At 42.5% G+C, this 26,054-nt stretch overlaps 1 protein-coding gene across 3 annotated transcripts in view; it reads left to right on the top strand.

Moving 5' to 3' along the window:
- The first annotated feature begins 743 nt into the window (after nt 1-743).
- The window catches only part of LOC138769358 (uncharacterized), a 42,751-nt gene continuing 17,440 nt past the window's right edge, over nt 744-26,054 (top strand). The window contains exons 1-6 of one of the 3 annotated variants that reach the window (XM_069947772.1): nt 744-867; nt 7,751-7,807; nt 11,038-11,172; nt 16,260-16,340; nt 20,773-20,869; nt 22,634-22,768. In XM_069947772.1, the coding sequence (XP_069803873.1) occupies nt 7,761-7,807; nt 11,038-11,172; nt 16,260-16,340; nt 20,773-20,869; nt 22,634-22,768 (495 nt within the window). In that variant the 5' untranslated portion in view covers nt 744-867; nt 7,751-7,760. Of the gene's footprint in view, nt 868-1,169; nt 1,260-6,132; nt 6,183-7,750; nt 7,808-11,037; nt 11,173-16,259; nt 16,341-20,772; nt 20,870-22,633; nt 22,769-26,054 lie in introns of those variants that run through there. The other 2 variants (XM_069947771.1, XM_069947773.1) reach the window with 2 other exon arrangements.

Here is a 26,054-nt window from a genome sequence, read left to right as displayed (position 1 = left end):
AAATTCCACTACTTTTACTCTCTGTGAGCGTACCCTGAGCCTAACCCTCTTGTCCAACATCAGTGACTGACCTCATCAGTGCTCTTGTGGATAAAAAAGAGCAAACATTTCTACAGATACTTCCAGTCTTGTACAAACTCTTCCCAGAAGAGTGGAAGCTGCTGTTCTAACTGCAAAGGGGGAAGAACTCCATATTAATCCCTAAAGATTTAGAATGGGATGTCCTAAGGATTCCTATAGGAGTAATGTGTAGATGTCCCAATGTATATGTGTGTGTGTTTAGCCTGTGTGTGTGTGTGTGTGTGTGTGTGTGTGTGTGTGTGTGTGTGTGTGTATATGTATAGTCTAATTGTATGATTTGCATGTACACATATATATATATATTATATACAGTATGAGCATGTGTGTCTGTATATATGTAAAGTCAGACTGGATTTTATATATATATATATATATATATATTAATGTGTGTGTGTGTCAGTATACATGTATAGTCTGACTGTATGATATATATATATGTATGTGTATGTGTGTGTGTGTGTATCTGTGTATATGTATAGTGTGTGTGTGTGTATGTGTGTGTGGCTCTATATGCAGCATATGTGGCAGCACGCCTCCCTTCACTAGCTAGCTGGAATGCCTGGGCCTGCTAGTATCATTGATGTAAAGCACTGACAGTCGGTTTGTTTAGAGGGTGGGGTGTCTCTAAGCAGCACAGGCTTTGTCTCCACAGTACACACAGAGCTATGCAGGCATGTTATTTCTATTGGATTCTCCTCATCTATTCACAGAATTAAATAACTACCGCTCCCATGGTCTTCACACAGTGAACACGAAGAGCTATTCAAGCCCATGATCCATCAAATGGTCTGTAAAAGCATTTTCATGATTTATGCCATCTTCAGTTCTTGCATGCCCCCTCTCTCTCTCTCTCTCTCTCTCTCTTTTCATAGTAAATGTATGTGGCATCTTTGAGTTCTGCAATGTGTGGGCTGTGGGAGCTGCCAGCAAGCACTGTATTATCACTGTACAGTATCTTAGTATCTTACAGGGTCATAGCAATTATGTTACATGTTATAAATCTTGTATCATGGGAAGCAATGATGAGCACAGTGCTGTACACCAAGGCTAAAGTCAGGGGCCATTCAGTTCTGTACACTCCCCTATTACTTGAAGCAGGGATATGGATCAAGCAGCAGATTCCTCATCGCACGCCTTCAGCAACATAAGCTCTGCTGAGATCCAGCTTCCAGCTTCAGGTAACTGAGCTAAGGAGGTCCTCCGGATGGGGAACACCTCCTCTAGGAGAGACAACCTTTAAATTTGTATGTGATTTCTATGATTTGTTCATTATTTGATTCTGTGTCACTTTTGTTCACCTATGTATATCTAGCAATATGGCTGACATACCTTGTTGTAATATAGGGCTCCTCCATGCTTCAGTTGTGATCTTTTACATGGTGACAATTTGCTATGGTGTGAAGATTTAGCTAAGTTCTTATTTTATGTATGCATTAAGTTTGAGGCTATGTTCACATGTCGTAAGAGACATGTAACGGCTGGTCTCTGAAAAGATCATCCTGGCCGTGACTGCAGTAACGACCAGATGATGTTTTCGGCCGCAGTGTTCTGATGCAGGCGCATCCGTGCACGCCCGCATTAGAACTCTCCATAGCACACTATGGAGCAAGCATCCGGAGCCGCTCGCTCCATAGTGTGCACTGACATGGTTTTCTGCGTCCGCTTTTCAATGAATAGTGGCCGCAGGAAACTGACATGTCAGTTGTTTGCGGTGCCATGAGAGATCCCGGCCGGAGCATATACTATGTGCATACTCTCCGGCTGGGATCCCATAGAAGAAAAGGTAACATAGATTTTCGTAATAATCACGGCCGTTATACAACGGCCATGATTATTACGAAAATATACGTTGTGTGAACATAGCCTGATTGTGTAAGTAAAAAAAAAGAATGGTGTAGCCAACCTCTGACGAACATCTGTTATATAGGGTCTCTTAGAGGTGTCTTGTATTCTGTAGGGGGCAACTGAATAAAAAACTTGCAGAGTGGTAGGAAATGTATTTGTTGGGGTAAGGTAGTGTCCATGGAGGTGAACTATGAACTCTCTACGTGTGTCATTTAGACTTTGGTCACCAAACCATCAACAAGCAAAAGATCTTTGAGAAATTATTAAGATCATAGATATGTTTTTGTTAAAACGTAAATATACTTCATTAAGAGCTGGACAGCAAATTTTATATTTCAATGTTATAGATATTGAACAGTGCATTATTAAGCATGCATGCCTCCACCCAGTATTGGAGATGTAGATACTGTTTTCGAGAAGTGATGAAGATACTGTGGTGTTTATAGTATAGGATAGATAATGTTGTGATGCCCTGATTTGTGCAAAATAGTGGTAAAAAAGCAGCAAATCTTGGCAGAACTGTAGCCAGGAGACAATATACCACTGAAAATATAAGTCTGTTTGGGTGGCCATGGGCCCCCCAGGAGCTCAGGGCCCAGGGCCACTGCCCGAAACAGACCTATCATAATCTGCTACTGCTAGTGGACATAGGGGTAATGCAAGGACGCAAATGAGCACCTAACAGCCAAAAATCGAGCAACTGGGCCACACGAATGATCCTTGTGTTGTTTGTGTGGTCATGGACACTGACGGTACAGATATGCATATATCCACGCTATGAGATTCCAGATCACACACCATGAGTGCATAAATACCTACTGCGCTGCTGTGTGATCAGGCATCCTGCCCTCCAGTTCTCCCATCCTGCAAAGAGCAGGAAGGGAGAGTTAAAGTGACACTGTCACCCCCCTTTGTGCATTCTGACATCTCTACACAGGTGTAAAGGGTAAATTTAGCGTTTTTTCATACCTTATTTCATATCATACGTCATGGTGCTTGTTCAAGTAAAAAGTGTCCTTTTATCAACTGCAGATTGTATTAAGTGGGCGTGGCCTTGCGGCATTAGAGCCACTCAGCCCCACCCACAATGACTGTTGGCCCCACCCCCTTGATGCCCATTGGTTGTTCGACGTAAAGGGGGTGGGGTCTAGACCTTTCGGTCAGCCTGTTCCAATGGCCTGCGAGGGGGCGGGGCCAACTGGCGCTAATGCCGTGAGGCCCCGCCCACTTAACACAATCTGCAGTTGATAAAAGATGACTTTTTACTTGAACAAGAACCATGACCTATGATATAAAATAAGGTATGAAAAATGCTAAATTTACCCTTTACACCTGTGTAGAGATGTCAGAATGCAAAGAGGAGGTGACAGTGTCACTTTAAAGAGTAGGATGCCAGATTTCAAAGCAGCACACTAGGTATTTATGCACTAATGATGTGTGATCTGGAAACTATGAGCATGGACATACAGTATGCATATCAGTGCTGTTAGTTTCCCTTTGCTATTTGCCGCACATCCCATACTTACACAGGAATATGTGCAGCTGACAGTGATACATTTTAAAGCAGTTCAAACAGTGAGATCATCTGAGGATTGGGCGTTTTTCACGTTCCTTGGCTGATCAATGTCACTTTTACATGAGCCAATCAGCTGAAGGAACATTTCTAGCAATTCTCCTGACCAATAGTCTGCTGGTGTTAAAGGCCCCTAACTCAAGAAACTAGAAAACTCAATTCAACTTTATTGGTAACCACTTCTCCATCATACAGTATAATAGACCAAAATCTGTGGGGTTGGTCGACTTTTCACCAAATTGTTTTGTGAACCTTAGCAGTTGACCCTGACTCATGCAATGACAATGAACAGAGATGCAAATAACAATCTTAGGCTATGTTCACACAACGTATATTTTCGTAAAATCATTCTGGCGAAAATATACGTTGCATCTCCGTATATGGGATCACTGCCGGAGCAGATACACATAGTATACACTCCGGCCGGGATCCCTCGCAGCGCCGCAAAGAACTGACATGTCAGTTTTCTGCGGCCTCTATTCATTGAATAGCGGCCACAGAAACCCATATCAGTGCACACTGTGGAGCGAGTGGCTCCAGCCGCAAGCTCCATAATTTGCTGAGGGAGTTCTGATGCAGGCGCGCATGGATCTGCCTGCATCAGAACTCTGCGGCCCAAAGGATCATCTAGACGATACTGCAGACATGCGGGACATGTCAGTTTTCTGCGGCCGCTATTCAGTGAATAGCGGTCGCAGAGAACCATGTCAGTGCACACTGTGGAGCGAGCGGCTGGGGCTGCAAACTCTATAGTGTGCTGTGGGGAGCTCTGATGCGGGTGTGCACAGATGCTCTCGCATCAGAACTCTGCGGCGTGAAAGATCATCCAACCAGTACTACAGTACCGGCTGGGATGATCTTTTGAGAGACCGGCCAATCCGGTACCTGGCCGGTGTCATACGCTGTGGGAACATGGCCTTACTGTAGATATAGGCTATCACATTCTCATCTTGGAAACCATTATCTTTTTACCTACATTTTTATGTGGTTCTTATACTGTCAAAATCTCTCTGGATCTCTGTACAAGCAAAAGTTTGGTGATGCCATTTCTTCAGATACAGATGTGTCCACCATCACTAGGGACTTCCTAGGGCTGCAACTTCTTAAGCCACCGGTATTCAAATGCCAGATGATCGGACTTGAACATACTCGAGTTCTGCTCATCTCTAACCATGTACCTATCTTTAATTCCTGGAAGGACTCCAATTTCTGATTATCTTATTTAATATTATATTGCAGCATCCTTGCAAAAGCCTCCACAGGCTGCAGATCACCTCGCAATCCCTTGGTGCTGACTCATACAGCACATACAGCTCTATTGTGCTTTGTTCTAATCTACTCTTCTCACGACACACATTTTGGGCTATACTAAGCCATGAGGAAAATAGGGAAGGGCCCATCTGTATTTTTAGGGATAAAAAAGTTGAAAATGAACAATCACCCCAAACTATTGGCTTCCTGCAGTAAGGACTCTATTTGTTGAAGGGATCGTGTTTAAGATACTACAATAATTTGTGTCCTGGCTATGAAAGAGTGGCTCATTGGCACCTCCTGCTTTAGCACCTTGTACATGTTGTATCAGTTCCCCCCAGCCAGACCTTGGGGTTCATATTCATGTCTGCTTTATGTTTTGTTTTGTTTGTTTGTTTTGTTTTTATGTGTTTTTATGTTTGTTTTTTTACGTTAAGTTTTTTTTCCTGATTTATGTTTTTCTTTCTGACAGAAGTATAAAGAGTAATCACGTAATAGGTTCTTGTCTATTTTGCCGCACAGCAGTTGTGGCTGGGAGGTGGCCCAGAAGCATGCTCTAATGACGACCCCTGGCTCCCATATTCCATTTGTGGCATTGTCTATCCATTACTGTCTAATTGACCATCTTCAGATCACAGACCATAACATTTTTAATGATCAGTTTATTGTAATAGGCATTATCTGTACTGTTAAAAGGGTCTTACAACTATACACAATTGTGGCTTATTGATTGGTTCTTGCATAAATATTTGATCTATTGGTGTCTGATTAAATGGATCAATACTAATATAAAGAATAGGACTCCCATGGCAGCGTTTGCAGAAATGAGGCAGCATTCTTATAGTCACCGACCATTATAGTGATTAGAACATCCAGAAAAGGCTGACCAAGTCCGCTTAACTGTTTCTGTATCTCGGATAGACTATACTGGAAAGTGACAGCCACCTCTCTTGTTCAGATCTAGGGATGCACAATGCTAAATATAATGTGTGGCCTCAGATAGAGTCAAGGGCTCCATATAAGACCCTGATAATGTACCAGGATGACCTCCACTTCTCTACAGTGTTTTGTATAGAAGGCAGTTGACGCCATCAACAACAGCCCAGCACAGGTCGTAGACTTTGAAAGCACAATTTTCATGAATACAAAGAAACTTTTTAGAGAATGTGATAAATGCACTACCTGTAACATGCTTTTTGTTTCGGTCCATACCTGAAGAATAATTTTGCAGACAATTTTCTGTAAATGCTACTAAAATACCGTAGCTATTTTGTTTCTGTCACCCATAGACAGAGCAGTCAGCAAGCAAAGATGGAAAATGTAACTTTTGCTGATATTTATAACAGTTTCAGTGGTTACATAGTGTACTGTTTTCCCTTTGACAGACGCTGATGGAAGCCGCTGTTTTTCTGATGGCTATGTGACAGAAGCGGTAATGCTGATTTCATGTCGAGTAGACTAGCTGGCATGTTTGCCACTTTTTGCTTTTTGACTGGATGACCGAGAGTATTCGAATGCAAAATAGCTTTCTATGTCTGCTTATTTTTTTTCAATAGACTCTATAGGTTAAAGTTTATATTGATACAATATAAACATATATACTATGTAACATATGGTTAAATTAATACATTAAAGTTGCAGCAATAATTTACACTTGTAGTGTATTATATAATTTATATACTATAAAATAGTTTAACATTCTAGACAGGAGAAAAATAGATAGATAGATAGATAGAGAGATAGATAGATAGGAGATAGATAGATAGGAGATAGATAGATATTCAGGAAATAGTCCACGACACTCTAAGGTTTGTATTGCAATAAAATGAAAAATTTATTCCATAAAAGTGAAAAAATACAATGTTACAGTGCCTGCTAAAATGTTGTGCCTGTTATATACTGCCCTATGCTGTTATTTTTCACTTTTTATGGAATCAGTTTTTTCAGACTGTAATTGCTGACCCCATACTGCTTGGGTAGTGCTGCTATTTATCTTCTGCGTAGATAGATAGATAGATAGATAGATAGATAGATAGATAGATAGATAGATAGATACTGTAGATAGATCAGATAGACAAGGGATAGATAAAAAAATAGATACTATAGATAATATATATGATTAGATCATACATCCAGGGATACAGTTAGTGTTTTAATAGAGCACAGCTCTAGTCCACTTTAAGGGCCATCGAGTAAAGGCTGTCGACTTGTTAAATAGACAGCCACCAGTAATGATCCCGATCATTATTAGCAGCCATCTATGTTATGAGACTGCTGCCTTCCCGGATATTTTCCTGAAGTGGGAAAAAAGTCAATGACATTAGTCTGACATGATCTGCCCTCAGTAAAGCCATACTGTTGTTTGTTTTTAAGTGATAATTATCTTCTATTTTTTTTAGAAGAGTTTGCATCCTACTACTATAGATGTCAAGCTAACTGGCCTGTAGTTACTAAGCTTGTCTTTACTACCATTCTTGTGTATGGGACATGATTCTCCAATTATCAGGAACATCCCCTGTTAGGAGGCATTAGGTATAGTCTGGTTGCTATGTTTCAATGGACTTCAAATAAAGATGCCGCACTTTCTCTTTAGCAGCTTGTACTTACATTTTACCTGGTTCTGTTTTTTGGGTTTTCTATCCAAGAGAAATGTAAGTGGGATATAGCTTTACTAGCACTGCTTATTTTCAGCATTAGTCCGAATCCCTAAAAGTTGGACTCTCATTATAAAGTGAAGGCATATACTAGTCATGGGTTATCCAGGAATATAGCTGCTTTCTTTCTAAAGCCCTGGCTTACCCATCCTCAGGTTGAGTGTGATATTACAGTTTAATTCCATTTACCTCAATGAAACTGAGCTGTAATACGACACCCAAACTCAGGACAAGAAGAAAACAGTTACATTTTTTTAATCCCAGAGAACCCCTTTAAGGCACTTTAGGCAGATTTTTATTACCATTTAAAAAAAAAACTGTGTTAATTTTCTTGTTTGAATTGCAGAAACTAGACAATGGCATCAATAAAATCCAGCAGAACGTGGGCGGACATCCAGGAAAGGTAATCAAGTCAATGGTATAGATATAACACTAGCTGTTGTGTAATTGTCAGGTTTTTTCTATCTGTACAGAAAAAGAAGAGTACGTTTTCACTCATTTCTCATGCCAGTACATTGATGTCTATACACTGTCCTTCAGGATCACTTCTATTACTAAACCTCTCTGTATCAGAAATTTGAAAAGCTTTGATAGTTATTACTAGTTATTGTTTTACATCCTGAGTTAGACTCCATCCACATGGCTGTATTATGGCTATGTACTAGTCATACAGATCTCTAATATAGCATCCATAGTCTATTATGTCATATTTTATCAGGGGCTGTATTATGAAGGTATTGTCTCTTGGAATCATTATTCTATAGAAGAATACTTATTACCATATAACAGCGCCATAAATAGCCATCATATTGTAGAACATTGAACCAGAGGGACATCTCAGCTCTGTTTTTGCAGTAAAAATATATAAGCATGCTGCCTAAATAAAATATAAGCATATACTATAAATCAGTTATTAAAGGGGTTTTCCAGGCAAAAAGTATTCAAAGCAGTAGTGGACCATAACAGCGGCGTTCCGGGCGGCAGCCCGGGGCCCTGAGCTCCTTGGGGGCCCATGACCACCCAAAAAGACTTATACTTTCAGTGGTGTACTGTCTCCTGGCTACACTTTCGCCATGATTTGCAAAAAATCACAGTTTTTTTTAATGGCAATTTTGCACAAATAAGGACATCATGACATTATCTATACTGTACTATGAACGCCAGGCTAGTGCCGCCATAGTTACAGTGGGGTGGGGGGGGGCCCAGGCTTGGTGAACAGCCCGGGGCCTATGGTAAAGTTAATCTGCCCCTGATTCAAAGCATAGGCCATCAGTAGTTTATCGAAAACCCAGCACCCCCCAGTGATTGGTGTGGCAGCCTGGAGCATCAGCTCTGTTGTGTTTCTAGTGCTTCGTTCACACAACGTCTTTTTATGCAAAATAATGGCCATTGTTTTTTTTTTTAATAACGTACGTTATTTTACAATGACAGCCGTCAATGTTGATCATGAGCATTATTATGGCCAATATTATTTAACAACAGACGTTATTTTGACTAAAAAAGACGTTGTGTGAACATAGCCTGTAACTGTAACATAGTAACATAGTAAATAAGGTTGAAAGAAGACAAGAGTCCATCAGGTTCAACCTAGGGAAATCCTACTGTGTTGATCCAGGGAAGGAAAAAACCCCTATGAGGCAGACGACAACCACCCCACCACAGGGAGAAAACTCCCTCCCGACTCCAATGGCAACCAGAATAATCCCTGGATCAACGTATCACCGGAAATCTAATGCCCATAACTTGTAATATTATATTGTTCAAGAAAAGCATCCAGGCCTCCCTTGAACTTATTTAATGAATCGGCCATGACAACATCATGTGACAGAGAGTTCCATAGTCTTACCGCTCGTACAGTAAAAAACCTGCGTCGATGCTGATGATGAAATCTTCTTTCCTCTAGACGTAGAGGATGCCCCCTTGTCATGGTTACAGACCTAGGAGTAAAAAGACCACTACAAAGATCTCTGTATTCTGTATTTAACAACAGACATTATTTTGACTAAAAAAGACGTTGTGTGAACATAGCCTCTAACTGTGAACCCATTAAAGTGAATTGGAGCTGCAGTGCAGTTACAAAGAACCACCACAACAAACAATATATGGAGCCGAGGCTTTAGGCTCCTGTACGCTGTTTATTTCCAGCACCACAGCCATCTTCTGCACTAAGCATTGGCCGATCGTCTAACAAGAGTAAAAAAGAAAACCCAAAATGGCTGGCATATCAAATGTCCTATGATTAACTTAATGCCAGTCGGGCATTAATAAAATCATTTGAGGGCCGCATACTGTGCGCGGCAGTTAGTAGTGTGGGTTTGCAGCACCCGGGGCAAGGCAAAGTATTGTTCCCTGCTATTGTAGTTAACCCCCAGTGATGCCCCTTGTAGTCTAGTTAACCCCCCAGTCATGTCCCTGGTAGCCTAGTTAACCCCCCAGTGATGTCCCTGGTAGCCTAGTTAACCCCCCAGTCATGTCCATGGTAACCTAGTTAACCCCCCAGTCATGTCCCTGTTAGACTAATTAACCTCCCCCCCCCATTCATGTCCCTGGTAGCCTAGTTAAACCCCCCCCCCCCCCCCCCCCCGGTCATGTCACTGGTAGTTAACCCCTCCAGTCATGACCCTGGTAGCCTAGTTAACCCCCCCAGTGATGTCCAAGGTAGCCTAGTTAACCCCCCAAGTCATGTCCATGGTAGCCTAGTTGACCCTCCCAGTCATGTCCCCGGTAGCCTAGTTAACCCCCCAGTTATGTCCCTGGTAGCCTAGTTAACCCCCCAGTCATGTCCCTGGTAGCCTAGTTAACCCCCCTAGTCATATCAATGGTAGCCTAGTTAACCCCCCCAGTCCTGTCCCTGGTAGCTTAGTTAACCCCCCCAGTCATGTCCCTGGTAGCCCAGTTAACCCCCAGTGCCTGTCCCAGATTAAAAAAAAAATAAACACCCCACTCACCTTTTCTCTGCTCCCACGCTGCCCGGGTCCTCTTCTCTCCCCTCTAGCCTGTGCCCGTCTTCTCCTGCAGGCGGCGATCGATCAAATGACGTCATTGCGCGCGGCCCGCAGGACAAGGAAGACGTGCACCGCTCTGGTGGGGAAGGGGACGGCACTCACAGCATCCTACTGTGTCCGGCAGCCGTCACAGACACAGGAAGCCGGCGCGCACATAACAGGGGAGCCGTGAGCCGCATCGGGTGGTCTCAGGGGCTTGATGCGGCCCGCGGGCCGGAGGTTTCCCACCGCTGCTGTAGACAGTATAGTACAGAAGTTTATGTTATAGAAATGCTGTAAAGCAGGGTTTCTCAAAGTTTACCTGACTAAAAAAACTAAATTTAAATGTATCTAAAAATTTTAAAATTTGTCTACTACGTGTAGTAAAATAGTAAAATTTGAGTAAAAAGAGACAATTTATTATGGTAAATGAGAAATTGGTGCAAACACGGGATGGTCAGAACAGCATATAATGACTTCTACAATACCAATCACAAAGCTTGTTCTTGGAAGCCCCCAGTAACTAATTGGTTATATAGCCCAGTGGTTATACTCTAGGTGTAGTGCCTTTTTTTTTTCTTTTGCATAACTGTAATCACTTATCTTACCTTGAAGTATAAAACACACATAACCAGTTTGTCCTTCACAGCTTAATTCGTGTTCGCCAACAATATGGTCTGTTACCAAGAGCCGAGTGGGATGATCTCATAGCCATGACCTCGTATGAAAAGGCTATGTCAGCGAAATACAAGAACAAGAGTCTGCCAAGGCCATTTCTGCCAAGGTAGGGCTAAATTTCTGATATATAGCCTTCATTAGGATAATAGTTATATGCACTTAAATCAATGGTTTATCGTTTATCTAATATTGTAAGAGCTTATATGTAATAATTTGGGCTTCCACTTTCGGGAAGAGTTTAAAACTTCTCAAACCCTTAGGTTTATCTTATTCTAATCCACGGTTACATACTATAGAGGCGAATGATAAAGGTTCATGGAGTTACGGGCTTGGATTAACCTTCTACAAGCACCACCTTATAAGCAGGGTGGTGTCCCACACATGCTCAGCTAGGATTCGTCATAAGTAGTGTTGAGCGAACTTGCCTAACTATTCAGGTTCCACAACGTTCTCTGAGCTGGAACATTCCCAGCGGCTGAAGAGGTTGGATGCTGTCCTGTGGCTGCCAGGAAAACATGGATGTGGCTTGTTTACCAGGACTCCCTATGGTGGCATCCAGCTTCTACAGCAAACCTACATTTGGGTTTGTAGAACGTTGCTAAACCCACATAGTTTAGTTTTAAACTGCCGGTCACCGGGCTGCTTTTAGAATGTTTCTGAATGTTTTTTACCATTTACCATATCAATTAGCCATTCACTCCAATGTAATGTGCGGCCACCTCCGCACTTTACATTGTGTGAACAGCTATTATTTCTGGATGCTGTTCATTAAACAGTTTCCGGAAATAATAGGCAAGTACAGTACATCATTTTAACGCCTGTTCTAAAGAATGGGCGTTAACATAACGCTGTGTGGACACAGCAGACGTTCCATTGCACAGCAGCATTCCATTGCAATCAGCATCCGTTCTTTACTAAAATATTAGGTAGTGTGAATATAGCCAAATCAAGTAGCTCTCTTTCTATGGTGTTATGCTTAGGAGACTTCCATACTGGTTTTCACCTTTAGTAGTTGTCACCTCCCTTGATAAATAGCATGCAACTAACAAATACTCCAACACTCATAGGGAAAGGTGTGAAACATATGGTTTTGTTAGTTGGTGGAGCTGCAAATGTTCTATCCAACAACAACCATTGACAAGGTAAGTCTGGGTGGACTGCTGTAATCTAATATTCAATTTATGTAGTTTTACATGTAGAGTCAGGACAGTGCATAAACATTAGTTTGAGGCTGAATATGTATCCTCCAAATCTGAACTGAATTTGATGTTCACAAAGTTTGCCCCTGCTGTTCTTATATGCAGTAGTGAACTTTGAAGAGAAAATGTATTGTATTTGTATTGCTAAGCTGTCTGAGTACTTCTTGTCTCCACATTGACATCTGCGGAGAAGCACGCTCCCTCCTTTTGTCTGACATTTTCATTATAGGGTCTTTCATATTGTGTAATTCTTTTACACAGCGACTTGTTGTTCTACCTCTGTTCACTTCTTGGGAACTATATTTATTTTGCTCAAATTATATATCATCACATTGAAAGCATTAGAAAACATGCAATAAATCAAGTGCGCTTGCATAGTAAATATGTCTGCAGGGTAATAATGGCAGCAATATAGGCTGAGTGCTAATGACTTGATTCTTATGTGTATGCATAGATTTCTCTCCCTTCTTCCTCCAACCATTTGTTACAAATTACATGCTTGTTTCACATAAGTATTGTTGTCTAGACACGACACATGCAGATTTCCTCATTTTCAATCATTTACTAAATGAACAAGTTTGCCAGAATCGTGAGAGTTCATCAGAAAGCTGCTATTTCAATGTAATGTATTTGCTTTAAAGATCTGTCAGCTCTGCCGATGTGTTTATATAGGAAATAATCGTATCCCCATACGTCTGCGTCATGTCTTCCTACAGAGATGCTGTTCCTCTGTTATTCCTCCTTGAAATTTAAAAATAGGTTGACAACTGGGCTTTACCATTGCTCTTGCCAAAGATGTGTGTCTCCATGCACCCAGCACTGATTGGTCAATGTCAGACTATACTGGAACACACCACCAACCGGTAACACTGTCAATAACGCTGTCAATTTAACTTTCAGACACTTTTTGCAGAAAACAATCTTAGAGTTGCTTGGATAAGTTTAAGTGTCACAGAGTTACAATATTAGCTCATAAAACAAGATCGGTCAGATTTAAAAAATACAGCCTGATCCTTAAAGGGTAGCTATCAGCACTTTAGATGAATCTAACCTGCTGATAGCCCCCTAAAGCGCTGGGGACGCTGAGGAGGAAGGAATGTGTCTTACCTTCCTCCTTGGCGCCAGTGCCGCGATATAAGTAGGAGTAATTTTTGCTCCGGGGCACCATTAGGAGCACTGCCACATTATCTGGACTGCCCCCTATATTGATTATTATACTGCTCCTAAGGGCCTTATTCCACGGGCCGAGCAATGATGTAAACTAGCGCGGACTGCTAGATCGGCGCTCGTTTACTAGGCCTATTCCACGGCCCCGATCGTGAAACAAGGGCTGCAAGGACATTGTTAACGATGTCCTTGCAGCCTTTGCTTTATACATTAACTGTCTGGGCGCAGGTCTTCTTCTCCCGATTCTGCGCCGCTGCATCGGCTTCGGAGCAGGGCTGTGTGAACTGACAGACCGCTCAGCTCAGTCACTGGCGGAGGCGTTTCCGGCCAGTGATTGGCTGAGCGGTCTGTAAGTTCAGACAGCCCAGCTCCGAAGCCGATGCTGCGGCGCAGGACCGGGAGGAAGAAGACCTGCGCCCAGACAGGTAATGTATGGTTCTGCTGAAATCGTCGGTCGCCGCCGCGCACCGCTATTCAATGGTAGCGATGCACTGGTGGCGAACAACGATTTTAGGTCTGTACCTAAATGAACGATCAGCCGATGACACGATCATCAGCTGATCGTTCTCTCTATTCCACCGAGCGAAAATCGGCCAAATCAGGCCAAATGGGGCCGATTCGGCCAATTATCGCTTCTGTGGAATAGGGCCCTAAGGGTACTCCAGAGCAGAGTTTACCCCACCTAACAGCGTGGCACCAGTGCCGAGGAGGAGGGTAAGCCACATACCTTCCTCCATGCGTGGTTGACCCAAGTGTATTTATCGCAGCGGTTCCCATGCGGTTCATCTGACCTGCTAACTGATTACACCTGCGCTTTCCTACGGAGAGGGGATTAAGTTCTTTGGTCCTGTGCTTTTTATACATTATACACAATAGAGTTGTGCCTATCTCTTAGCACAACCTCATAAGGTGAGTGTAGTTTACTTTTGCATACACATTAGGGGAGATTTATCAAACATGGTGTTAAGTGAAACTGGCTCAGTTGCCCCTAGCAACCAATCAGATTCCACCTTTCATTTCCCAAAGAGTCTGTGAGGAATGAAAGGTGGAATCTGATTGGTTGCTGGTAATGGCAGACACATTTTCCTTGGCCAAATTAGTAACCCTGGAACAGCACCTCCCAGCTAAAAGCTTCTTCTGTGCAATAACAGCTATAACATTTATAACAAGTGTACCCCCACATTGCCTCCTTGAAAGCCACATACTGTAGATATAAAAAAAAAGCTCAGACAAACTTAAATGCCCAAGGCCCATAGACATGTATCTCTATGCAATTTACTATTCTTGGGTTGTCTTGCTCTTAAATGTATGTATCTTTAAAAAAAAAAAAAAAAAAAAATTGAAAAGTTCTTTTAATAAAAATCATTGAAACATTAAATGCCCAAGGCTTGAGTGGTAAGGAAAGACAGTGATCCTGCTTTCTCTCTCCTAAATTGGAGTGAAAACAATGGTGGCAGATAATGATGTCACTTTGAGTGACACAACCAGTTTCTTTAAAAAAGTTGAAGATCAGGATTTCTTCATACGTTGGTCATAGAAACATTGGACGCTGCTTAAGAGTTGGCCACTAAATTACTGATTATAGGGTTTAAATACATTCCTAAAAAAAACTATTGCAGTTGCAGTTTTGAAGACTTTCCAATGAAATGCCCTGGATAAGAAAAAAGGTCTATATTTTTCCTAGAAACAATCACCTGGGCCACAATAGGCCTCATTTGGCAGACAGACTGTTAGTGGGAGAATATCATATGAATACACTTACATGATAACTGTGTCATGCTCCACCCCCTTAAAGGGAACCAATCAGCCCAGTCGGGCTGATATGGTTCCCTGAACTGCTGTATACAGCTCCTGCAGCAGCTGCGGCCCGTACATGTACTGGCCGCAGCTGCAGCAGGAGCTGTATACCCGGAAAAAGGACTTTAATCCCCTGGGCGCGTGACAAGCAGTGGCAGGGAAGTAGTCATCTGGGTGGCTCCCCACCCGTATCTAGTCACCGCGATCTGCCTGTCAGCACGCTCAGAGGAATGATTGACAGGCAAAGAGCCCAGTAAAGGGCCTCTCTGCCTTTCATTCATCCTCTCCTGGCGCACTGACAGGCAGAGCTCGGTGACTAGGTACGGGAGGGGAGCTGCCCAGATGACTACCTCCCCGCCTCTGCCTGTCACGCGCCCGGGAGATTAAAGTCCTTTTTTCGGGTATACAGCTCCTGCTGCAGCCGCGGCCAGTACATGCCGTGGCTGCTGCAGGAGCTGTGTACAGCAGTTCAGGGAACCATATTAGCCCAATTGGGCTGATTGGTTCCCTTTAAGGCCTGCACTAATCATTTTTACCATAATGTTCCCTTAAATTGAATATATAATAAGAAAATGACCTATTGTTTAAATCATGTTTATTTTTTTAGAAATTTTTGGTGACATTTTTTAGAAATTTTCCATTTTACCACCTATATTATAAAATAATCCTTACAGAATACATTCAGTAATATTTCACATTCCTTTCAAGTGAACAGATCCTGTTGTCCATGAGTCTTGCCGTAAAGCATGTCACTAAATGTTGTTAAAAACAGCTTGAGGAACACGGCAGCCCCATAACAATGTATAAAAAGTGTGTCTGTGTATGTTGTGGGGGAATACAGTCAGAAAACAGAAATGTATTAGAATAAGAGCATGTTTTAGAATCTGGATCTAATCAGTAAAAGGAGACACATTCCCTCTAACTAATGTTATAATTAATTTGAAAACATTTAAAAAATCCAATTAGTTTTACACACATGGATATATTGATACCATTGTGATGTCTTTTTCTCTCTATTTTAATATTCCAGCCTTGCATCCAAATCTAATTGGGATCTCCAGAGGGTAGAGTTGGAATATGCTGACACGAAGCGACATAGACAGCCTGAAGGGTAAGTTTTGGCATAAATTTTAGACACTGGTTACCATCTAGTGTAGGGTCTCTCACATTATATCTAATTGGGCCTTATTCAACAGACCAAAGTGATACCTGGATGTCCCCATGCAGATCAAGGGGATGCCGGGTCCATGAAATATTGCTCAGTCACTTTTAGGCCGGGTTCACACAGCATAAGACACCGGCCGTTCTGTGACCCGACCGTGTCACAGAATGACAGGTGTCAGTGAAGATCATTTCTGGCCGGTACTTCATTTATGTTGAATTAGGATGTGAGCGCACCCGTGTATGCCCGCATCCCAATTCACCATTGCACACAATGGAGAGTGCGGCCAGAGCCACACTTTCCATTGTATGAACTGACATGTCAGTTTTTCTTGCGACTGCTAGGGATCCCGGCTGGAGGGTATACTATGGGGGAGATGTATTAACGGGAAAATGCGTATTTATTGTCGGAAATGGGCCCGATGCGAATAAATTTATTTGCAAATGGCCGTTTTGCGAATAAATTATTCGCATCGGGCTCATTTCCAACCGGTACACTAGTGGGGCGGAAAGGGGGTGTGGAGTGGGCGGGGATAGGGGCAAGGACTCAAGGTCCTCTTCATTCATCATTCTTTTGGCGTAAAAATAAGCAGGAAATCTACTCCAGCTCTGAGCTGGCATAGGTTTCCTGACGCGCGCACTGGCAGATCGCCTTTACATTAATCTCTGTACCGTCGGAGCTGCGGGGACATTTTTAAGCCCGGCCCAAAGAGTTCTGGAAAACATGGATACAGCCTAAGGCTATGTTCATGCAACATCTTTTTGTAGACAAAATAACGTCCTTTGATAATGACGGCCGTAAATAATGTTCCTGAAAATTATTGACGGCCGACATTGTAAAATAATAGCATTAAAAGATGTTGAGTGAACATAGCCAATGTCTGTAAAATCTTGAAAATGATTTATTGCAGTGATACCACAGTAATGCCATGCAGCAGAAATTTTATTGAAACAGAGATAAATAGCGTTGGGCTTGAGGAATCTGTCCGAGTTCAGCAACTTCTCCGAACCTGAATGTGCAGCATTTGATTCTTGGCGTCTGGAGTAGTTGGACTCCAGCGTTTTACAAGGTGACCGCTACTCGAGAGCAGGGAGTGCTTTGTTAACTTAGAGAATTTAACTCGGGACAAATGATTTAAGTTAAATTTCATCATTTTTTGTTCTAAATTTGGTATATTTCAGTCCTTCAGGGGATGTTTAAATAAAATAATTCAAAATTCAGTACAAATTGCCGTCAACCCTGCTATTCTTAAAATGTGTTTTGCAGAAAGTTTTTACATTTTTTCGTTAAACTTTTTGTATATTTTGTTTAAACATCCCCTGAAGAAATAAAATATTCAACATTTGAAACATAAAAATTAAAGGGACTCCAAAACACCTGTTAAACTTAAGTTATCATTCAACTATACATCAGTTGAGTATACAATGCTTATTCTATATCTGCAATTTTTTAATTTTCCTGTGTTCTTGCATTCCTTTGCTATAAGCCACAAGTAATGGAGTCCTAGTAGTCCGCTCCATTATATTCTTGAGCTAAGTAGTCCTCTCCATTATATTCTTGAGCTCAGTATTCCTCTCCATGCATCAACATGCCCAGATTGTAGGCTGACAACGGGGAAATATAAAAGGAGTAGAAAGCCATACGTTACAGATTTGGAATCAGCATCCATTAGCCTACTTACAGATTAGTTAAGGGTTTTGAGGAGGGTGGGTTGGAGGTGACAAAGTCCCTTTAAATGGGTTCATCAAGAGCCGTTTGGATGTCAGTTATTTGAACAGCATTGGAGCATGCTTCCTCAACACTAATAATATAAGGCTAATGTATTGATGGATAAATGTATCACATCACAGTAAAAGGTTAATAATAGCAGGGGTAATAAATTTACTTATAAGGCCAAAGTATTTCCTTTAGAGACAGTTCCTTTAAGACCACCAAGGGTTATGGTTAGAGATAAGCGAACCTGAAGCATGCTCGAGTCGATCCGAACCCGAACTTTCGGCATTTGATTAGCGGTGGCTGCTGCAGTTGGATAAAGCCCTAAGGCTATGTGGAAAACATGGATATAGTCATTGGCTGTATCCATGTTTTCCAGGCAACCTTAGAGCTTTATCCAACTTCAGCAGCCACCGCTAATCAAATGCCGATCGTTCGGGTTTGGATGAACTGAAGCATGCTCGAGGTTCACTCATCTCTAGTTATGGTGCCATTGTAACCTTTGCATCCTTTATAGTTACTACCTGTATACTAATCATCCACGGGTTATGATACAATTTTTTAAAACACATGGGGGAGATTTATCAAATTGGTGCAAAGTAGAATAGTCTTAGTTACCCCTAGCAACCAATCAGATTCTACCTTTCATTTCTCAAAAAATCGGTGATAAATGAAAGGTGGAATCTGATTGGTTGCTAGGGGCAACTAAGACAATTCTACTTTACACCAGTTTGATAAATCTCCCCCTATGTTAGGCCATGTTCACACAACGTATGTTTTGTGCAAATCACGGACGTTGTTGCAATTTGCATGATGTGATCTATACAAAATACGTTGTATTGGAATGAAAGGAATCCCGGCCGTAGCGTATCCACATAGTATATGCTTCGGCCGAGATTCCATCCGATCGCACGAAAAACTGACATGTCAGTTTTTTGCAGCTGTTATTCATTGAATAGCAGCCGCACAAGACATGTCAGTTCACACAAATGAAGATCATCTGGCTGGTACTGCACTACCGTCCGGGATGATCTTCAGTAACACCGGCCGTTCTGTGACCCGACCAGGTCACGGAACGGACGGTGTTATACGTAGTGTGAACCTGGCCTAAGAGAGTTTTTTTTCTTTAAAAAAATAGACTTTTACAATGTTAGGCTAGGTTCCCACAACGTCTCTTAGGTGAAAAAATGGTATTTTATTTTAAATGACAGCCATTATTAATTATCATTATTTTTTTCCCCTAATAAAGAGTTTGTAGGACCCTGGCCTTATAGTGTATATGCCATGAAAGCCTCATCTATGGGGTGCTATAGCTGGCTCCCGTTTCTTCTCGAGAAGTGGTCCCGTATGGTCATTCTCATTGTCATTCTCTATCCAATGGATATGCTAGTCATGGGAAATTATGAAGTGCATCCCAATCTGTATCTCTGGAATCTGTAAATGTTATTATATTTTAACCACTTACAATTAGAGCGGCGACTGATCTGGTAGATATCATCTCATCATATTCAGTGCTGCAGCCTTACAGCAGCTGTTGTGCACTTTGTCAGTATTACTTTTTTCAGCAATATGTACTGTAATAGAAACGCATCTCAAGCCTCTTGAACTGATTACAAGCATTGCAATTTCAGAAAATGGAGTCAACCTAGGGCACAGTCTCCAAATAGAATGTAACATCTTTTGTTTAGAGCGCAGAGCTAAAAGCATACATAATACTGCATAATTCTGAGATCAGTATAAGCCGCTACAACATCTGCTCATACAAGATGTTGGAAAGCCTACTGGAGCAGCAAAGAACCATTAACTGCTAAAAAGTGCTACAGAAGAAGGACAAAGCGGGGTCTTACATTATTTCAGCAGAGGAACGCATAGCCAGAGATTTATTAAAGGGAACCCGGCACAGTGAAAATGCATTTCACTCACTGTGAGATAGATAGATATATATATATATATATATATATATATATATATATATATATATATATATATATATATATATATTTTAAGGTTGAAAAAAGACAAGGGTCCATCAAGTTCAACCTAGGGAAACCCTACTGTGCTGACCCAGAGGAAGGCAAAAACCCCTGTGAGGCAGATGACAATTGCCCCATAACGGGGAGAAAATTCCATTAAAATTTCCATTAAAGTCTATGGAAACAATGGCCGTTGGTACACACAATGTATAAAATAACGGTTGTTGTTTGCAACAGTCGTCAAATTAACATTTGTGTCATTAATCCAGGACTGTAAATGAATAAACAGCGGCTGTTATTTTACAATTTTTTACCATCTTTTCAGTTAAATTCTATGGACCTTTTAAAATTAGCGCCATCCAAAAGGACCATCATCAACCTGAAGTTGAATAATGTACCATTGGAATGACGGCCGCCAAAGTATATTAAACAACGGCTGTTATTTGATATTTTAAATAACGGCCGTGGTTTTGAGTATCAAATAAAGGTAATTGAAAATCATTGTGTGATCATAGCCTTATAGTTTTCCTCTGTTACTTTCACACCTGGTTGTAGCGGCTCAAAAAGACTGACCAAAACACAAGTGTAATTCTTCATTTATTTATTTTTTGAGTTGTTTGATAAATAAAATAGTGGGTAAAAACAAGTGTAGTTTCATACTGGAAATGAATGCTAATTAATAATGTTTGTTGTAGTTCATATTCTAGGAGCAGAAGGGCTAAATATGATTCTTTCTACCACAAACCCATTTTAGTGAAGAGTACGGAACATGAAAGAATGAAACCATCTTTAGTAAGTAAATAGTCCTAGTTCTATCATCAGTATCTGCAATACCGGAGAAATAAGAAGAGTGGCAGTATTTGTTGAACTAAAATACAAATACTGTCTTTGACATTTAAGCATAAAAATACACATACACACACACGTGTACCCATCATCTAAGCAAACTTTGGGTGCCGAGACCCCCGCCAATTGTTAGAACAAAGGGGCTCTGCCACTTCATTTAAATTTCTAAACTAGCAGTCAACAGAATTATAATGGAAACCTAGGGAACTTCTGGCAAGTCCATCTACCGGAAGATCTATAGGCTCCCATTACAATAATAGGCCACTTGTATAGCGGAAATGAAGTGGCAGATCATTCTAATGATCCGTAGGAGTCTCAACACTTGGACCCCAATTCATATGCACTTCTGACATGTTAAAAGTTTCTTTAAATGATAGGTACACTTTAAGTTTCTTAAAATGTATGGTCAAATGTGTGTCCATGTTTTTTTTTTTTTTTTTATATTTTGAACTTACAGGATAGGCCATTAGTAGTTAATTGAGAGGCGCCAACAGTTTGGTTCTCCAACAGTTAGCTGTTTTGGAGAGCTATTGTGTATGGTTGTAAACAATGTATGGAAGCCAGAATCTAAAACCCTGTACTTTGTATAGTGTACATTGTATAGTGTTGGTCCTGGATTACCAATTCTCTTCAATGGGAGCTGCACTGCAGTAACACAGTGCCACCTCTATCTATACAATGTAAAGAGCCAAGGCTTCTGGCTCCTCTACATTATTTATATCCATGTGCCCTAGTTGTGTAAAACAGCTGGTTGGCATGGGGCTGTCCATCCAGACCAGGTTTAGGCCATGTTCACATGCTGCATGAACATGTCTCAGATGTTTACCCGGCCGATACTGTAGTAAGGGCACATCGGGGGTGCCTTCACTCTAATTTGCCATAGAGCATAATGTAAAGAATGTCCAGGAGCCGTACTTTACACTGTGAGTACAGGCTACCTTGTACGACACTGTTCAATGAATAGCGACTGTCCAAAATAGACCTGTCAGTTATTTTGTGCGGCCACAGAGAACCCTAGCCATAGCTTAGTGATAAAATGCATAGTGTCAACGTGGTCTTAGGAGGCTTTTCAATGGAAATTACATTATTAATTAAATAGTTGCCCCCCTCCCTTTCATCAATGAATCAATTAATAATGGCATTTCCCTTATAGGGAACCAGTCATCATGAAATAAGAAATACTTGGCATTGGCATATAGGAGCCTGTAGTGTCACAGAGGGGCCATCTCTGAGCGCCAATGGTCCCAAGGAGGCGTAATTGCTGAAAAGGTTTACCATCAGCCATGACTAGTTATCAGCGGAGGACCGCCCTGATGCCTGCATAGGGAATATTTTCAGCCTCATAAGTAACGTTCATATGCCGGGAAACAGGGCTCGGGGTCATATAGCAAAGTATTTATAGCGGCAGGGGTAATTTTATGATGATTGTTTCACTTTAAGGACCCCCGTAAACCTGGTCTCGATGGAAAGAGTTCAAAAGTACACATAATCAAATGAATAACGTTATATGCTATTGAAGAGTGACATGAGGAGCTAAGCTGCAGCATTTACAAGATAACCTCCTCACAAGCCTGTGACCTTTCCAGATCAATGAACATGAAATATTTAAAACTTAGAAAATTGCTTAATTAATAAATAATGCCCAGTCTTATAGCCACATTGTAACGTGCATACTTTACCCCTTTTGGACAATTTTTTTTCTGTTTCTAGGAACACAATGCATATAGATATATCACGGAAAACAAACGTTTTGCCCAGGATTTTGTGGACTCTTTTATAGCTGAGATTTTGATGGATGAGATTGTCCCTGATGTTCTCATAGAGACTTTAACTAATAGTACACAGGTAAGAGCCGCTGCTATATTTTTTGGTGTATGTGTATGTGCTAGTTCAACAGCTCCAATACACCGTTCAATCATTGGGTCAAGCAGAGGCAGATTGGGAATCTTCTGGTGCCATGGCAATAAGCGTTATGGGTCACTTACCACCCGCAATACAGGTTCTTCTTTTTGTTTTCCATTCTCAATTATCCTGTAAATAGGTTTCCTAAAAATAAAAATAAAAAACCCTACCATATCTTGCAAAAATGTAAAAAAATAAAATAAAATTCTGGGATATTATTTACTGTGAAAAATTGAAAAATTCATCATCTGTTCCCCGCACTCCGATATGAAGACTATTCTGCAGTCACTTCATCCATAGTCATATTTCATCACATAGTTAGTGTATTGTCAAATTGCTGCTAGTTTTTCACATTTTACCCCGAAATTCTAGTATATGTCTAGGTTCACACTATGTAAAACAAATGATGGACATCTTTCATAATGGGCATCATTGTGCAAATAACGTCTGTTGTTTTTTAAATAACAGATTTTACTTGCACAATGACGGCCGTTGTTAGGAAAGCTGTCCGTCATTTTTACATACAGTAGTGTAAAGCTAGCCTCTACCTTCAAAGATGGCTAGGGCTTCAAGTACCAGAGACACACATAGTATTTCCATCAACCTTTGGGTCTTTTGGCTACAAATACTGCCCACAATACTGACAGAAACACTGCCCAAAATACTATGGGTTAACATAGCCATACACGGCATATACAGCTATAGATTTAAAGGGGTATTCCCCCCAAAATTATTTTTGCATTAATATGTTGCTCACCCGTAGCTTTCCATCTTTCCAATATAAATTTATTAAGGATTATGCACAGTTTTGCTGTTATCTAGGTGCCCCCACCCCCACAGATTGCATAGAATCATCAGCTCTCAGTCCACTCCGACACCCTCCCTGCTCCTGGCCCGCACCCCGCATCACGTGTCCTCAGTCTCTTCAATGGGCCGGGTTAGTGCTTCTAACCCAGTCCACTGAAGAGAGGGAGGACAGTGAGACGCTGACAGCTGCTGCTGCTGAGCACTGTCATCCTCTCTGACAGCAGAGTGTACCCCCCCCTGCCCCATGCTCACCCCACTGTGGCCGACGGCGAGCACCATCCCCCCGTGATCTCCCGGTTAGCCGACCGTGAGTATCCCCCCTCCCCCCGTGATCTCCCAGTGGCCTGCCGATATCACCCAACACCCCCCGCCCCCCAACCGTGATCTCCCTGTGGCCGTCCACAAAGCGCCCCCCCCCCCCCCCCGCATCACCTCCCGGGCGCACAATCACCGGGCTCTGCAGCTAATCCCCACCGGCCGCAGCTCACCCGCTCAGTGCAGCCCCCCTCGCCCCGGAGCTCCTGTGAGTGCAGCCCCCGTGTGATCTCCCCGTTCGCCGCCCGCCCCCGGCTCACCTGGTGCAGCCCCGTATCCAGGCCCCGGGTGCACGATTTCCAGGCCCCGCAGCCGCCCAGTGAGTACAGTTCCCCCCGTCCCCCAGCACGCCCGCGGTCCCCCCCATCCCCCCTCAGTAGAGCCCAGGGCAGCCCCGTATCCAGGCCCTGGGTGCACGATTTCCCGGCCCTGCAGCCGCCAGCCGCCCGGTAAGTGCAGTTCCCCTCGTCCCCCAGCACGCCCGCGGGCCCCCCCATCCACCCCTCAGTAGAGCCCAGGGCAGCCCCATATCCAGGCCCTGGGTGCACAATTTCCTGGTCCCGCAGCTGCCAGCCGTCCGGTAAGTGCAGTTCCCCCCGTCACCCACCTGCCCGCAACTAACCCCCACCCCCCGTGTGTGATCTCCTGGCGGCCCGACCACCATAAATCGCCCCCCCCCCCCCCGCCCGCCAGTACACCCGGTGACTGCAGACCCCACCATCGCCCTCTCAGCTCTGCTACATCGCCGTCGCTCTCTCAGCTCTGCTATATCGCCGTCGCTCTGTCAGCTCTGCAACATCGCCGTCGCTGTCTCAGCTCTGTTACATCGCCGTCGCTCTCTCAGCTCTGCTACATCGCCGTCGCTCTCTCAGCTCTGCTACATCGCCGTCGCTCTCTCAGCTCTGCTACATCGCCGTCGCTCTCTCAGCTCTGCTACATTGTCATCATCAGGCAGAAGCATTGCATGATGGGAAATGTAGTTTCCTATCTTGAATATAGAACATCTTTTAGAAAAACTTGTAACTCAGGAACGGCAGCAGCTATAAAGATGGGAGACAGCTCAAAATACTCAGGGGGACTTGGTGAGTAAGACCAGCTAGGTTTGGGAGCATTTCATTTTTTTAGCTCTTGGGGGGAATACCCCTTTAAATACATTTTGGCTTTATTCTTTACTATAGGAAACTGAAAGGAATATTTCCATCTGGAGTAGTTATACACTACTAGTAGTTATGAGATGGTTGGGGTTCTGACCGATGGGGTCCCCCTGCAATCCTGACTGTGATTTACAGAACAGATGAAACCTGTTATTTTTTATTTGTTTATATTTTCTGAATGTATTTTTTATTTCGTTTTTTTACATTTTATCTTGCCTTATCTGCTTTTAGCAGCACTTAGACATAGACAACAATGAGCAGAACATGTCCCATTAACGTGATTTTAACTATCTACTGGTGTCACAATAAGTGTTGGACTGGGGTATCTGGGGCCCACCAGGAGAAATGATTCTGGGGGCCCACCAATGAAGAAACAGTGATAAAAGACATGTCAGGGAGTGTTAGTGCATGTTCTGAAGCTGGGGGCACACCGGAGGTTTCTCTGGTCCTTTGGTGGGCCAGTCTGACACTGGTCACAATTCTATGTAATGCTTTACTGATCACTTTTTAGCAGTCTTTATCAGCCTCAGACAATACAAGAGGTCTCAGCTTGGTTTTAGGCCTAGTACCTGTCTGTGCCATGTGCATCCCAGGAAAGACTTTAACAGGAGCTTAGCCTGATCCAGAGCCTTGTCAGGCTGATGGCCAGGACTATAAGAGTTTTGCCAAAACAGGGTTCAGGCTAATCGTGGGGGCTTTGCCACTCTACACCCTGTGATCAATCAGCAGGTCTCCAGCTGTGTCACACAGCCAGAATCCTGCTGCCACTGCCTGGAACTTCCAGAAGGTTAACCCCTTATATGTCACAATCAGTAGAGACATTAAAGGACAACTCCCACGAAAAAATTTTTGGCTAATTTAACACACATTACAAAGTTATATAACTTTGTAATGTGGTTAAATACCCGGTCTGGCCCCCTTCCCCCACTTTCCGACCCCCGACTTTTTTTTTT

The sequence above is a fragment of the Dendropsophus ebraccatus genome, chromosome 12 (assembly GCF_027789765.1).
Source record: "Dendropsophus ebraccatus isolate aDenEbr1 chromosome 12, aDenEbr1.pat, whole genome shotgun sequence".
Lineage (NCBI taxonomy): Eukaryota > Metazoa > Chordata > Amphibia > Anura > Hylidae > Dendropsophus > Dendropsophus ebraccatus.
Note: the sequence above shows the minus strand (reverse complement) of the source record. Positions and strands in the feature narration are given on the sequence as shown.